We start from the raw sequence: 16,720 nt of genomic DNA, 5'->3' as shown, positions 1-16,720 counted from the left end.
TATATATATAAGGGCGGTGTTTTATTACAGCTGCTGTTGGGAACATATAATGAGATTATTTAAAAATATTAATATAAATTCATTTACAACTTTTTATTGAAAAAGTCTTCAAAAAAAAAAAATATATTAGTTGGTTTTTTATTTTTAATTTTAATTTTTTATTGAACAGCACAAAAAAGTCTTAAGTAAAAAATCAAAGAGATTGTTTAATTAAATAAGAAATAAACGCACGAAGGACCTATTAATCCAGTTCCTTATTCTTAGTTAACTTTAAAATTAATTTTAATATTAACTCAAAAATAAATAAGTAAAAACAAAAAAAAAAATAATTATTTGTGAAGTAAATTATAATGTATTATTATTAAGAAATATTAAAAGAAAAACAACGAAGCAAGTTTTATTTAAGTGTTTTTTATTTTACTTGAATAATTACATTTAGATAGACTAAAATAGATACATTTAACATCTTAATTTTTTTCTTTTTCATAATTTTTGTTTTTTTTTTGTTTTGTTTTGTATTATTATTAAATTTATATATTAATAAATGTTTATTTATATATTTCATTTATGTATATAATGCTTATAAAATAAAAAAATATTTTTTTGTTTTGTTTTTAACAAAAAGCTTAAAATGTATCTTAAAGTGGAGAATTATTAAGGGTAGGGAGAGTTTTAAGTTATATGTCTCAAAAACTTTAAAAATTTTGATTATTAATAGGCCGGGGGTTATATGTGTGTGTGTGCTAAAGATAATGTAACTCCAAATAACTGTTTATAACGTTCTCATCTCTCAAATTCAACGCACCACAGTCAGCTACAAATACAATATACACATTATGCAAAGGCGCATAGTACAAGTAAAAGACTGTAATATACGTACTTATCAATAAATATCTAATAAAAGTGTTTGTTCCAAAAAATATATATAAATTTATATATATATATTATATAATGCTTAAAAATAATTAAAATAAACATTTGTAATGAAATATTTTTAAGGCTTCAACTTCAGTTAATGTAACAGTTACAATAGTTAATTGATAATTGGTTGTGGTGTTACATTTGTTATATGTTTTCCTGTTTCGCCGTTTATTCTATTCTTCTTTCCTTCTTCTAAGGTCTATAGAGCAGTTGGATGAAAACCATCGTCGATAAAAGGTTGACTATTAAGCATATATATATAGAATAATTATAAATTTCATGTTGGACAAATCTCAACTGAATTTGAAGTGTTACATCGATTACTACAGTTTATACTTAATTTTACTACTAAACAAATACTAGAGCTCGTGTACGTGTACCCGTAATGCTTACAATATATAAACTTTTACTTTAAAAAAAGTAACAGCACCCAAAATGGTGCTTGGGAAAGATATCCTTATTCTAATTATCTTATGTTTACATACATTTTAACTAAAGGTTTTGTGTGTGTGTGTTTACATATATTAGCATTTTGTTTATATAGTGTCCTCTCAGTAGAAGTAAAATCAAATACATTTTGTATACCGTAACTTTTAGACATTTAAACGCTATCAACAACAACGTGTTTTTGGCTTTGGAGACCATTTTTTTTAATTCCAAGTTAATTCAGATTACTTATTCAATTTGCAGCCTCAGAACTTGTATCTAATTGAGGCCCCTCATTGAATGGGGCTAGTGGTACAATCAAAGTACCCTCCATTTCTTCATCTGCATCGGCACTAATAGTGATGTTATTTGGAGTATCCTAGAAATAAAAAATAATAATATTAAATTAGAATAAGACCGGTGTTAATTATCGATAAATATAATATAATAATAATAATAATTATATTATAATAATAGTATTTACAATAAGAATAGATATAAAAGAATATACACTTTAAATTCAAATGTCTTATGAGCTAAACTGTAATGTACACGTTAAGAATTTGTTGTTATTGTTGTAACACACAGAGATCTGTAAAGTAGATAGTATGAAAGGAAATATTTGGTTCCAAGAACGACCGGATCTACGTCCCGAAGCCACTCGTCAATTTCAACGATCAAGTGCTCTTCACCACTCTACACATTCTACACATTTTTCCCGGGCTACAACAAAGGCATTAGGATGTGGATGGGTATTGATTGTATGAGCGGAGAAGAGATTGTTAGGAGATGATAGTGGATTGGGGGTTGCGTTGGATTTAAATTGAAACATGATAGAGAAACTTTGGCTGGCCCAAAGGTCGATTGAACTCAGGTTTGTGTGCAAGAAAACAGATGGGCGACATAATAACGGATGGAGCTGGACTTTGAGCATTAGAAATTAAAACACATCTATTGGGAATAGACCCATCTATACGTGACAAGTAACTGTTTAGTATATAGCTATATCCAGATCTTAATTGAGCTGAGACAGTTTTTCTTGTACAGAGAAGACGTTTTTCCCTGGATCGGCTAATAATCTAGCTAGGTTAAAGTTGCTGTTACCAAGAAGAAGATTGTGAAAAGCGACTAATCCCTTCCCCTTTTACACTTTCTTTACCCAATTATATCCCAACTCATTTACGTATTTGTAATTCTTTTTATGTTATCTGCCATATATATCTTCACAGGTTATCACAGCAACACGACTGAAGTTTTTTACTATTCTAAGAATGCTCTTCATATTTTCGAATATTCTTTTATATCTTTCTTAATTAAATCCTTAATATTAATATCTATTGTTTTCTTTAAAAAAACCTACCAATTTGGCTTCAACTCGCTGACGTTCATGCATTGCATTCAAGAGTTCACGTAAGTGCTGATTTTCTTTGCGCAATCGTTCACGTTCCATATCGCGTTCATTAATTTTTGGCTAAATTAATTAAACAATATTAAATTATAAATTATAAAAAATATGTCAAAACTCATTATAAACTTACCAATAGTAAGGAAATTTGTGCATTCAATGCACTCACAATGCTATTCAAAGCATGACACGGTACACTAGGCTCCAAGGAGTTTGCATGTTGTATGCGATTACGTCCACAAAGTGAGGCATTACCATTTGCAACAGTGGCGGCCACAGCATTCGTCTGTAATATTGGTAATGTTTGTGTCATACTGTCGACCATATTAAGAGCGCTTGAGAGTTTGCTTAAAGTAGCCTGAAATTAATAAAAGAAGGAAAGAGTGTCAAAAGTATACTTATAAAAATTTAATTCTATATATGAACTTACCAGAGCTTGATCAACTTCATTCTGTTCTGTTGATTTTTCAGCATTACAGTCTTTTGCTTCCATATGTACTTCCTCTTTCTCTTTTATAGAGATTTCTGTATTCGAACGTTCTTCTTTAGCGTTACCATCTTCTCCTTGAAGTTCAGGATTTTCATTTGCAGTTACGTTTTTGGCATCATTGTCCACAATTGTGTCATCCTCACTAATTTCATTCTCTTTTAGTGTTTCTGTGCTATCTTGCTGGGATTCTCCAACGTCTTTTTTATTATCCCCCGTATTATCAGTTGTGCTATTATATTGTTCATCTTCAATATTCTTTTCGTTCTCGTTTTTATTTAGTTTCTCTTTTAAACTAGTATTCTTCTCTTTGATAGGAGTTGACGTCTCGCTTTGTGTTCCCCCTATTGGCGTAAACTCATCATCTAAAGCTTTTGTGACTTCATCAGCGGATTCTTCAGGAATGCTATCAGCACTTATAGTGCTTTGACGTTTAACCAACTCCGGCGTACTAGCAACTGTAGTTGTTTGTGCTGTGTTTTGAGTGGTAGCAGCAGTAGCATTAGATGTTTTCGCATTAGGTGGCGGTGGTGGTGGTGGAGGCGTCTTAAATGTGCCTGCCGGTGGTGGTAGTGGTGGAGGCGGCGACGAAGCTTTTGCTTTATTATTTGCACTTAGCACTGGTGTCACAGCTGGCAAACGTAGTTCATCAATTTTGCAATACCCATCATCGTCCTCATGTATGTTTGCATCTAAAAGTGCAGGAGTATGTAGTTTTGTAACCATTGGTGCCGGTGTTTGTTGCTGCGCTTGAGCTGACTGTTTATTCGGTGGCGGTAGAGGAGGCGGTGACTGCTGTTGTGTTGCTGCTGTCGCCACTAATGTTGTGGTAGATGCTGAATTCGAAGAGCAAGTGGACGAAGATGTTGATGTTGCAGACGGTGATGTTGCGTGGCGTTGACGCTGTTGCTTTTCGTGACATTGATCACAAACTGCTGTTGATACTGCGGAAATTTCTTGTTCAGGTGTAACGTGCATATAGTCGTTTAGTACTTCTGTAAGAGACTGCACTTGTGCATAAGCAGCGAGCGCTATATCGGAACTATCCTTTGGCGCTTCTGGCATTGCAGCAATATCGACAATCTCATGGAAGTGTTCAACCGGTAGACGGAACATATCACAAATGATCTTTTGTTTCTCAAGCAAGCCATCACGTATGGCGACATCAAGACGACGCAAACGTTCAGCTGGTGTCAGCACTGGTTCGGCTGTATGTGCGGGGCTAATACTTATTTGTATGGCTGTCGGTTCTACCAGTGGTGGTGATGACTGCATTAAAGTGCGTGTATTATTGGAATTATTTGAGTAAACAATGCTGGCGCTGTCACGTTTGGTTGGTCCACCATTCACAGTCAGTCCAGTGTTGTTGTGATCGGCACCATCAGCGGCATTAGCTTGACGTGCCGATTGTGTGTGACGTAATGTAACACCATTTGCATTATCCACGCCATAATTATTGTTGGCTTCACCACAACTGCGTGTTGACATTGTACGATTGACACTCGAGGCGTTGGGTGATAGTTCATTGTGACTAAGACGTTGTTTGTGATGTGCAATGGCGCTATTATCTGTTGGTGTTAGCGTACATTCAACTCTGATACCTTTGCCAGTTTGTCGTAATTGCACGTCATTGTTATTGGTGTTATGACTGCTGTGCATTGTTGAAACCATGGACGCTGCTGGTGGTGGCATCATTGGAGCCAAGGGTGTAGTAGTGACCGTTGCGGTGGCTGCAATTGGTGGCGGTCGTTCAGGTGTCAACTCAAGTGATTCTTTTGTATTGGAATGCGGTAAGGTAGCAATAGCAGGATCATCAACCGGTTCATGGTTAGCATTCTTGGAACGCGGTTTATATTGTTCTGCAGCATCGGAAATGTGTTTGAACCATCTATAATATAAAGAGGTAAGAAAGTTAAAGATAAGTAAATTAAGTTAAGAGAGGAATTATTTAAATAATAATGTGAAAGTATCGAAAAGTTTGATTGTTTGAAAAAAAAAAAAACTTGTGGTTACTCTATAACATATAAATAAATATCAATAATATTGTACATTTTTATATATATAATAAAATACCTCGATACCAGTGAAGAGCGACGCCCAGTACTTGTTGTAGTATCATTAAAACTTCCACGTCTGCGTTCTTTTTTGCTTTTACTTGGTGTTGAGTTGACACTGTCCGCTCCATTGCCAGTGCCATTTTTACTGGAAGATGAGAGTGATAGCAGCGTGCCGTTGCAAAGACTTTTGCGTCGCACGCCACTAAAAATATCATCCGGTGAGAGAAAATTCATTTTTCTTTACGACTAGACACACGTGGAAAAAGTTCAAGGGCTAGCCCGTCTTACTTAAAGATATTTTTGGCTACGTATCCGAAATTTTAATTGTTGAAGAAATATCGCACAAATGGAATTTTATGTATTCTTTTTAATTTTAGTTCACTTGTTTTTAGTTCATTGTTCTTCTTTAATTTGTTTATTATTTTATTGACTTTAAGTATTTACTAAGAATTAAACATTTTTTTATTTAAAAAATATTTGATTAAAAATTAAAACTTTTAGCTAAGTTATCTTATACGCGGTAATTAAATTGCACTTACGATAAGATTGTGGCTTCACAAGTAGACCAAAAGACCACTAGAACAGAAGAACCCATATTCTCATATTCTAGTAGGTTACTTTGAGTTTGCATTGAGTTCTACATTTAAAGAGTTTAGTTCTAGAATTTAGGGGGCTCAAAAAAATGGGAAATTGATTGACTAACTATAGATACAATGAAAATATTTTAGCACAAAAAGCTGGTTTTCAAAGATGTTTTCGTTACAAATATATATTTTTATATTTTAATAAAATACAATTAAACTATGCACATTATTAATGTTCAAAACATCATAATCCCATAATCTAAATGTAGTTTTTACAATTCCTGGCAGTTAATGGAGTTATGTGTTGTCCATATCTCCGAAACAAGATTCATATTTTGAATCTGTGATGGCACTTATAGTGACTATGTGATGAGCACTTGCATTGCTCGCTTTAATAACACCGATTGGTACTTAAAGATCCTTTCTATTTAATTGTCGAAGAAATTTCAAAAGTTTATTGACGGGTTCTATTAGAAAGGTTTTTTTCACTTTACACGTTTCTATTTTGGAAAACTTTTTTCTGATAAACCCAAAACATATTGATTTTACTAGTATCCATTTGGAAAACTTTATTTATGATAAACCCACAATATATTGACCCAACGAAGGAGTTTTACACAAATAATGACGAAAATTGCTACTGGGCCTAGTATCCTAGCAGACCTTTTATTGACAGAAAAATGTACTCCTATTATTCTTTTTTTTTTCTACTTATTTTCTTTATTTATTTCATGTGTAATAAACAGAATTATAAATTCCTTACATGTCCATCATGGAGAGTTGCGGAAAAAACATTATAAAAAATTGTTTGGTTTAATTCGATACAGAAAAAATGGAATGTTTTTTTAGTTACACAGATTGAAAGCTATTAATTTGTAAAATAAGTTTCAGGAAAAATAAAATAAAATATATTTAAAGGCCAAATTGACAAATTGCGAACTTCAAAGCGTTTTTACCTTACCTAGTAGACTCTAAGCTATGATGATGAATGTCATTAAAAAAAATGCGTAAATCAATTTCGAATAATTTAAATCGTTGGAATCGCTTCTATTTTTTTTTTTTTGGTTATTTCTTATTTTATTTTTATGATTTTTACAATTTAATTTTATTTTATAACCTCGTTCAAATAAAAATGCACATGAATCGAATTAGAGTTGCAAAAATTGTATTTCAATAATAAATTGAACGTATATGGCATGGCAGTGGCAGTAGCATTTACGGTAGAATAAAAGCGGTGAATATGCGTATACATACCTACACACATAGTCTGTAAGTAAATCGTAAATTATTCGACTATCTCAGTATCTCAGTATCTGAACTGACTTCAGACTTCATATGTTGTAAAGATTTCGGATAAAATTGACGATATAAGCGTTTGTAATATATGCGCAGCAATAAAAACATACACGCGGGGCAGGGAATGGCATGTAGAGAAATAAAATAAATAAAATTATTTTAAAATTGTCTCACAGAACAACAAATCTAGGAAACAAGGTGACAAGTAATACAGTAGTAACAGCAGGAAGGAAGGAGCGACGGAAGGAAGTGGGTAAGTAAGTAAGTAGAATCCAACAAGCAGTAGAGTGCTTTTATTTATAAAATGACAAGGATATATAAATTTATTATTTGCTACTTTTTTACATAAATGTTTATTTAACTACGATGATGCGCGAGTATATACTACGTAAGTAAATTAAATATAAAAGCAACCAGTACGTAGTACCTAACAAGAAGCTCAGAATTTTACCAAAATATGTTCTTCATCAGCATTAAAAAAAAAAATAAAAAATCCTTTATCCTACTTTACGAACAAACAATAGCTACTAAATAATAATTTGGTTGGGTTCAGTACAAAAACAAAAAAAAATTTAATAGAGCTCAAGATGAAAAATTCAATGAAAGTTCAATAATCTTATTTTAATGCTTTTATAATTTGATTTAAAGATATTTTAATTGGTTTCATTTCATTGTAGAATTTTCCTCTACAATTTTTCCTACCAAGAGAAAATGTAACTTTAATGCTGAAAAAATTATTTTGAACTTGGCGGGCAATGAGAAGAAGAAGAGCAAGTCTTTGTCGTATAGTGGCAAAAATATATTTTGTATATTTAATGAGACTAGGACAGGACAGTTCAATTAATTGACTTGTCAATTCCATCTTTTTTATTATGTGCTGATGCCTTCCTTGCGTGGAAAACGAAGAAATTTATGGATTATAAAAAAAAAAATTAAAAGAATATTAAATATTAAGTATACTTAATTATGTGTAGGCACACAGACGAGATGAGCTATTAAATCAACTTTCTTCGTAAAAGTATTTAAAGATATTAAAGATAAATAACAACAGAGCTTCAATGGCTTAAGCTGAAAAATGTATAATAGGTCAGATTTGTTGGAGTAAATTCAATTAGGTTAGCTTTTGATGACTTCTGGGACTTGATAGAAACTTTTTACTAATATCTTTAGACCAAACAGGTTACGAAATTTTTAATTTAAGGAATTGACTCTTTTTTATTGGATTTTAAGATAATTAAGAAATTTCAATATGATATTTATTGATATACCATATTTAAGCACCTGTACTCCTTCATAATGTTTTAAAGAAATATTTTGCCAATAAAAGATAAAAAAAAGCATAGTAAGTACCCAGATAATACAAATTTATTATTAACTTCAATAACTGATGCGTGTCCTCATGCCAGATTTAATCCATCAAAATTGATCTTCAAAAATCTATTTAGTTTGTGCAGTGCTGTAATAATCAAATTTTTTTGAAGTAATTTTCTTGGTTAAGATTTAAGACTAACGAGATTAAAAATTCATCTAGTGTGGCCTTATACAAAATTTAATCCATCAAAATAAATTTATCTTTTTAGAGTAATTTTCTTGGTTAAGATTTCAAACTAATATCTATTACTATATAGCTTTAATATAGGACGCTGCATACTCAAAAGATAATATCTCCGCTATGTTTGTCCCAAAGCAACTTTTATAGATCATATTCAATAGTATCCCCAGAAAAAATACCTAAATAACTTCTTACTACCTTCCAAGATTATGCAAATTAAAATTCAGGCATAAGAGAGTACACAATTGCATATAATAACTCCACAGTTAAGAAATGAATCTTATGCTAGCTTATATTAATACCGTCAGTTTATTAATCATATTAATTATAAATTAATAAGGAATATAGAAACAAAAAAACTTTTCAAGCTAAACGTGATATGTTCGACTTACTTCCCTTTTATCTACTTATTTCTCTGTAGTTAGAAAAATCTCTTTATCATCATTTCTTGCTAGTAATCTAACTGGATTAGTCCCACATTCAGTAAGCAAAGAAGTATTTTGGCAGAATCGGTGTTTCTTTGGAATTTACAGGGAATTCAGTGACCTTGTGTTCTAATTAGTAATGTTTCACAGAGCTGTATAGAGAAGATTGAAGATTTCAAACTATTCTATTCAAGTAATGTATTTTATAAAGCGCATAATTGGACTCGATTAAAATTTTTAAGGCATTATCTGTGCCTCAATGGGATTATTACAATAATGATTATAATAAGTAAACGTAAGTTCTCATGTGAAAACACTTTATAAAAGTAAAATGTGGAATCGGAGTTCATCTCTAAATTGTCACGAACTGAAATATTCTCTTGGGATATTAACTTTTAATATTAAATGCAATTGTCACTATTTTCTATAAGTGCATTCATTAACTTAAATTAAGTTTCAGCAACTAAACGCATTCAATTAAATTAAAAGATGCTTCTTTTTTGTGAAAATAATTAATTATTTTCAGTCAATGATGGGTGTTCATTCTTACCCATAAATTGAAGTTTAACATTTCTCAGAATCATCATTTTCCAACTCACTGGAAGCAGTTTTCTAATTGTTATGATAACCTAAGGAGGTTGCAACATTTTTCACTACTTTATTGTCATTATTTCATTTCTTGGAATTTAATTAATTACACAAAAGAAATTATACTGAGAAAACCATAAATTGAATATAAAAATAATTGAATTTCATGAGCAGGTAACATTTGATGACTGGCATTAAAATTTTTGAAGGACACATACACATAATGTGGAAATTATAATATATTACGTGTTTTGATCATAAAAATATCTCATAACAAAACATAAAGATTTAATAAGAAATAAAAAGAAAGTAGTATAATCCACAAGTAGCAGAATCCAGTAAAAATAAAATAAAATGATATGGACTAAATGGCTTGCAATCTTTAGAAGGGGGAAAAAATATTAAAAATGCAATTACCCAAGAACTGAGGTTTCCAATGGAGCAGAGCACTTTCAACTTAACAGATTTTTTATGACATATTCAAGGGTAAATATCCAGTATCATTTACTAAAGTAATTAAGTTAGACATTGAAAATGTCCTTAACACAAAATGGACTTGTAGACAATTTTAAATTTCAATGACATACAATTTAAAGTAATTAATTACTAAGTAAAATTCATCAACTCACTCAAGTACCATATACAGTCAATGCTCAACTTAGCTCTCATGTACATACATAGGTATTAAAATAAATAACAGCCAAAGTGCCATGTAATAAAAATTGAAATAATATCTTATTCGTTAAGAATTTTCTAATAATAACCTGAAAATTGAGCTTTTAGCTTAGCATTCTCTTCTTGACTCACATAGCAGGGCAGTTACAAAGAATGTGATTAGAAATACCATCCACTAGCGAACAGAGATCACATTTTGTCATCTCAAATAGATTGCAGTGGAGGTTAAGAGGTTATTACAATTTAATTGCCGTCAATCTCAGCTTTGTTTTACTGAGGAAGTATGTCAATTTTTTGTCGTTACTGTAGCCTGGAGGTTACATACATTATCACTAGCGATGTACTATATTTTGTATGATGATCTCCAATTAAATAATCAGTAACGATGTGTTACTATTATCCCATTTTCGATTGTTGAGTTTTGGATTAACTTTGAAAAACAATCTATTGAGGAAGTAAGTCTCTTTACAGTTTCTAAAGTCTTGCTGTTACGTAAGTCATCGATAACGGTGTGACTTCGATAATTCCAATTTTGGATTGACGAGTTTTGACATAATTTCACAGTAAAACGCCTCAGGTCCCAAAAAAATTATAGAGCACATGCAATTTTTGTGAGATTATCCGCTATATTCGAATATGGCTCGTTATGGTTATAAAGAAATTTTTCTTTCTTTCAGGAACAATAAAACTAAATCAGGCTAAAATATGTATTAACTACCTTAGATCTTATACAGATTTTGTTGGTTCTATGTTTTTAGTATTTTTATTCTATAAATTCTTTTATATATTATTTTCATATTCACTTAAAGTCAATCACCTATTTAGGCTACACTAATTACTATTAATTTTTTGAGTTCTTTTTTAATTACATTTTTGAAGGTTGTATAGAAGTAAAAAGTCAAAATATTCTTAAAAATTTTTAGGTTCAACGAACGTTTAAGAAAAAAAGTTTTCCGTGCATATTTCTTTTATATTTCTGTTGCAGGAAATCGTAGATAATTTGTCACATCATACTAACTACAGCCAGAGAAAAATGTTAACATGAATAAGCTAAATAAATAATGCAGTACAATTATGTATGGGAGAGATAAAAAGTCTAGAAGAAAAGATACTAAATAGTTAATTTTAGATTGACAAGTATAAAAATAGATTAAAGTTTATATAGTTGTAACATGTCTGAAGGCCTTGGAATGCTAGAACTGGGCTATTATAATATTTAAATAAATGATAACAAAAAAACAATATTTTTTTTTCAAAAATATATATGCACATATATCTCTGTAGTTATATGTAAATAAATATAGCTTTTAATATTTAACCAAATTGTTTAGCCAAAATAAACAGAAATAAATTGAAAATTTCTGAAGAATTTAGTCGCTTCCTTCACAGTTAAGAAATAAAACCTAAATTACGCACTTAGGCAGGCTGTAGTACTCAGTACTCAGCGTAAGTGGCGGGTGTGAGTTCTGGTCGTGTATGAGTAAATCTAGGTGGAAATGTAGCATATGGCAATGACAAGTCTATATATATTGAGTAGGTATATGAATGTACTGTGACGTCATATTTGTTTTGGCAATATTTAAAATTTTTTTCTGTACGGAATGAGTTTTATACTTTATTTGATATTACAATTTCAATTTCAAGTTCAACAAAGCGATTTTATATTGTAAGTAACAGTAGCAGCGGCCTGGGTATGCAATTTACATTATATATGCCAGCAAAGATCTACATACATGTATATCTTATAAATTAAGATACTTATACGTATATATGCAAATTTAGAATAGCTTGCAATAAAGTTTACCAAAACCAACCAAACAGACTAGTAGCAATCATATATGGAGAAACATAAATAGTCAAGGCGTTGACAATTTTGGCAGGTAAAACCAGACACAAATGCGGCAAGAATGTCGCCAGATTAAAGTATAAATCTAAAAAATATAGAAAAAAGCCAAATGAGGGGAAGAACCATGGCGGCAATTTAATGGTAGTTGCATGGGCTGGCGCAGAAAATTAGTTAAAATTAAAGTGCGTCATTGGGCGGCTGCAAATTACTAGAAATGTGGCATTATAAACAATGAAGGAAAGTGTAAAAAATAATTTATGAGTTTTGGATAGAATGAGGAAAAAAAACTAGATAAATATTAAAAATCAAAATAAACAATAAAATTTCAAAATAAAAACAAAAACAAGGCAAAGAAGAAGAAGAAAAAAAAACAATTAAAACGGAAGATATTAATTTTTTTTTTACTGGAAATTTTAGGTGTAAAAGCATTTGTGGGTGGCTGCTTTTAAATCGTATTGCCTACACGATTTCTGGGGGAAATGGGCTAAACATTTTAACACAACTCGTTGAAATGACGATGTTTTTGAACGTGCCATGTAGAATTTTTTTCTGTTCTTCGGTTTGCCATTATTTCTATTTTTTATGTTTTTGAATTCTATTGTATGTACTCAGTTATGGGCACAATGAAAACATTGAATCTGCCCGGTACCAGGTACAGTTCACAGGTGACTAATTTTGTTTGAACTTGAAGTTGAATGTGTACTAATTAATGGAAAAAAATTTTTTTGGTTGCTTAAAAAATAAACATTGCTATATAAAATTAATTATGCAGATACATATATTTAAAAAAAAAAAAGGATATTTCAATTAGAGTTTATTGGTTACTGATAACTTGTGGATATATATTGTAGCCAACCGGTAAAACTCGAAATGGAGTAAATATTGAATTTTAACGTCCATTTTAACGAAAGAAACTAAATTCTTAATATAGACTATCGTTTTAGAGAGAGGAATTTCGCATATTATGAATATTACAATAATATGGACAAGATAAAGATATGTGACAAAAACACAACTACAATTTGAATATAGTTAATGGTAATCCTAAGTCACATATCCAGTAAAAAAAGATATTGCTCATTAGACCCTGAAAATGCTCAAAGTTCAGTAGCAGCAGCGTGTCTCGTAGGAAAGATGCGACTTTCTTAAGCTCTGAAAATGACTTAAATGATAAGATTTTTCTAGATAAACAGACTCCTATTTTGGATCGGTAAACCTCTGTCGCAGTAGCTAAACGTATAATGCCTTTAATGCCGATATTAATGGTATACCGTAGAAATTTAAGTAATACAGCCTATAGAGTAACGGAATATATGCTTTCTGGTGGTCTGTCTCATAGAAAACATACTGCTTACTTAAGCTCTGAAAATGGTTTAAATGATAAGATTGATCTACATAAACAGAACTATATTTTCGATCGGAAAACCTCATTGTCGCAAAAAATGAAACGGTCTATAGTCTAATATCTATATTGGTGATATATAGGACGTGTGCGAGTTAGGCTAAGTTGATGTTAAACCAAATGGGAGATTTTTTGGGATTTTTTGCACTGTACACATTTAGCCATTTATCAACACGTATCGACACATCACTACATGATCGGCACAACTTAGAATTTCCCTCATTTAGAACGCAACTTAGCCTAATTTGCACACGTCCATATGTTAGTAGACCATTTGAGTAATGGAACCTGTCTAGAGTAAGGAAATACCTACAAGTTTTCCGGATGGTGAACTTCAGTGTATAGTATGTAGTTATCTACATCTGTAAAACATGGAAGAGAACGAAAATAATAGATATAAAACATCAAGCTTTTGCAAACAAATAACTACTTGAAGTAATCAATATATCTGTTTCAATTATCTGTTCCCATAAAAATTTGTGAACGGAAATGGAGTTGAATTGGAACTAAAATCCAATTAGTTCCAATAAATTAATCTAAAATTAATTTATGGATATGATGGAATCTGCAAGATATTCATTCTTATATAGCTTGTATGAGAACGATTTATTAAGAACTAAGAAAAGCTAACTATTTTTGGAGTGTCACCTATTGAGAAGCAAGAACCATACCTATTTCTAGAAGATATAACTAGAAGAACGGTAAAAAGTCAATGCTGCAGTGGGAATAGAAGATGACAGAAAAAAAAATGGAAAATTATGGTTTACAGAGATTATTTCATGAATAAATTATTCTACAGTTATTTAACATCATTGGACATAATTTAAATATAGTAAGTACAGAAATTATTTACAAGAAAACTAATAAGCAGAAAGGATAATTCTATCTAGATTATTTAAAAAACAAATCATATCATTAAAAAAAATGGCTTGATATATATTTTTTCAATTTAAAAAAAAAAAAAAAATTTAATATTTCATTAAAAAATACCATATGTATATGACTAATTTTGCAAGTTGTGGGAATAAGTTTAGAAAATAAATAAATAATTTAAAAAAATTACAAATAAATAGAAATGATGTCTAGGAAGTACTCTTCTTGTTCACCTGCTAATTCCTCAAAAAAACAATAACATTTTTAGTACTAATTTTTATGTTGTTTATTTATTCTATGTGCCACGCACAATTAGTTATGTAGATTTTATGATGGCTCATTATTCATACAATTATTTATAAAATTAGTATATATAGAAGTCTTGTAAATATTTATAAAAAAACAAATTATTTTGGTAAAATTAAGTAGAACTTCCGACAACAAAAAATCTACATATGTTAAACCGTGTCAGCCTTTATTGAATGAACAGAATAAATGGGAGAAGCTAACATACAAAATGTCTCACATTGATGGGCAGTCCTTAATGCGAATAATGAGTGTGACGAATATTATTATAAAAATAAATCTTTTTATTACAAAAATACTTTAAGTGAATCATTCTTTGACAATATCTTAAAAATAAATACACCTATAAAAAATTTGTGCTATTAACAAAAAGAAAGCCAATAAACCATAAAAAAATATATAAAAGAAGATTATACACAGAGACTAATTTTAGGTTTGGGAAAGAATATATAACAATATGAAGGATATTAATTTAAATAGAAAAGAAGAAAAAATATTAAATCAAGTTTAAGTCATGTCTCTAACGAAGTACTCAATTTAGGAAAGTATTAACCATACTTACAGTGTGAGATTGGAGAAGGCCTCTCCAGGTGTCTATGAAATAGACATCTGGAGAGGCCTTATATAACTGGCTTAAAATAACTCTGTCGTATCTAACGATTTGGAAATATAAAAGATAAATCGATGCAATTCAGTCAACATACAAAAATATTAAAGACGAAAAGTTTTTAATTAAATAAAGACTTCTTGAAACATATTTAAGAAATAATCAACCATTTGTTATTAATATTTTCATAAGAAGGGACAATAATATATACAATCTATAACACTTATTGTGTTTTTATTATACTTTAGAAAACCCATACTGAGAAAATGTTTAAGATTTGCAATCAAATTAATATTTTTATTGTTTACAAGAAAATTCAAAAGAACACATATTTTAATACTCATTGGCATTTTACCTTGACATATATATTATTGATTGGATTAAAAATTTTTGACTAGAATTTAATTGGAATAGACATGTTATTGCTTTGATAATTATAGTGGCATGCACAGTTTAATGTTTTTAAAATATTTGTTCATAGAGGAGTTATTTCGTGAATTACAATAGAAACATTTAAAAAATAAGAAATTCACAAAAAAAATAAAACAAATGATTTTAAAAAATATATAAAGAAACTATGTAAATTTAATTTGGATATATAATCTTCACTCATTCATATATTTATATTATTTATTGTTTTATTTATTTGTTTAGGGTGTTTCGTATAAGTCAACATATGAGAAAGTGCTAAATATTAGATAAAAAAATTCCTCCAAACCGGTTTTATATATAATTACACGAGAAATTAATAAGATATTTGTATTAATTACGCTACATGATAAAAAGAAAAAAAAATGCTATCTAACTGCACTAAAAACACAGTATAAAAGTTTTGAAAAAAAATTATTTTTCGCATATCTTTTATATTAGAAAAATTGTATAGAAAGAAGAATCTCTCTACGAAATAGTAACTGAGGCGGCACAGACTGTCAGAAAAATTTATCGAAAAAAATTATTTTTTTAAAAAAAACATGTCAAAATTAATCAAATCAAATACCTTTAAAATCATATAGTAAATCTTTCTTCAATAATTTGATGTCCAATTTGTTATTTTTTAAATGATAATTTTATTTTTAAATGGGCTAATTGGACAAAAAATAAAATTATTATTTAAAAATTTTTGTTCACAAAATAATTAATTACTTGTATTTTTTAAAATATTTGATAATTTTTTAAAATTTCAATTTATCTAAAAATATTCGTAAATGGTTTATAATCTAAAAAACTTTTACTGAGAAATAATTTTGTTTTTTACTTAGCATTTGTCTGA

At 29.8% G+C, this 16,720-nt stretch overlaps 1 protein-coding gene across 1 annotated transcript in view; it reads right to left on the bottom strand.

Annotated features, from left to right (window-relative positions):
- Window positions 1-1,338: 1,338 nt before the first annotated feature.
- LOC119679413 overlaps window positions 1,339-16,720 on the bottom strand; it is a gene marked incomplete at its 5' end in the record, with an annotated part of 72,227 nt that continues 56,845 nt past the window's right edge. Inside the window, 4 exon segments of the mRNA XM_038091758.1 lie at window positions 1,339-1,726; window positions 2,708-2,818; window positions 2,886-3,110; window positions 3,183-5,127. Coding sequence (XP_037947686.1) covers window positions 1,601-1,726; window positions 2,708-2,818; window positions 2,886-3,110; window positions 3,183-5,127 — 2,407 coding nt within the window. The 3' untranslated portion in view covers window positions 1,339-1,600.

This window comes from Teleopsis dalmanni, chromosome 2 (assembly GCF_002237135.1).
Source record: "Teleopsis dalmanni isolate 2A chromosome 2, ASM223713v2, whole genome shotgun sequence".
Lineage (NCBI taxonomy): Eukaryota > Metazoa > Arthropoda > Insecta > Diptera > Diopsidae > Teleopsis > Teleopsis dalmanni.
This window is presented reverse-complemented; position numbering and strand designations above follow the sequence as displayed.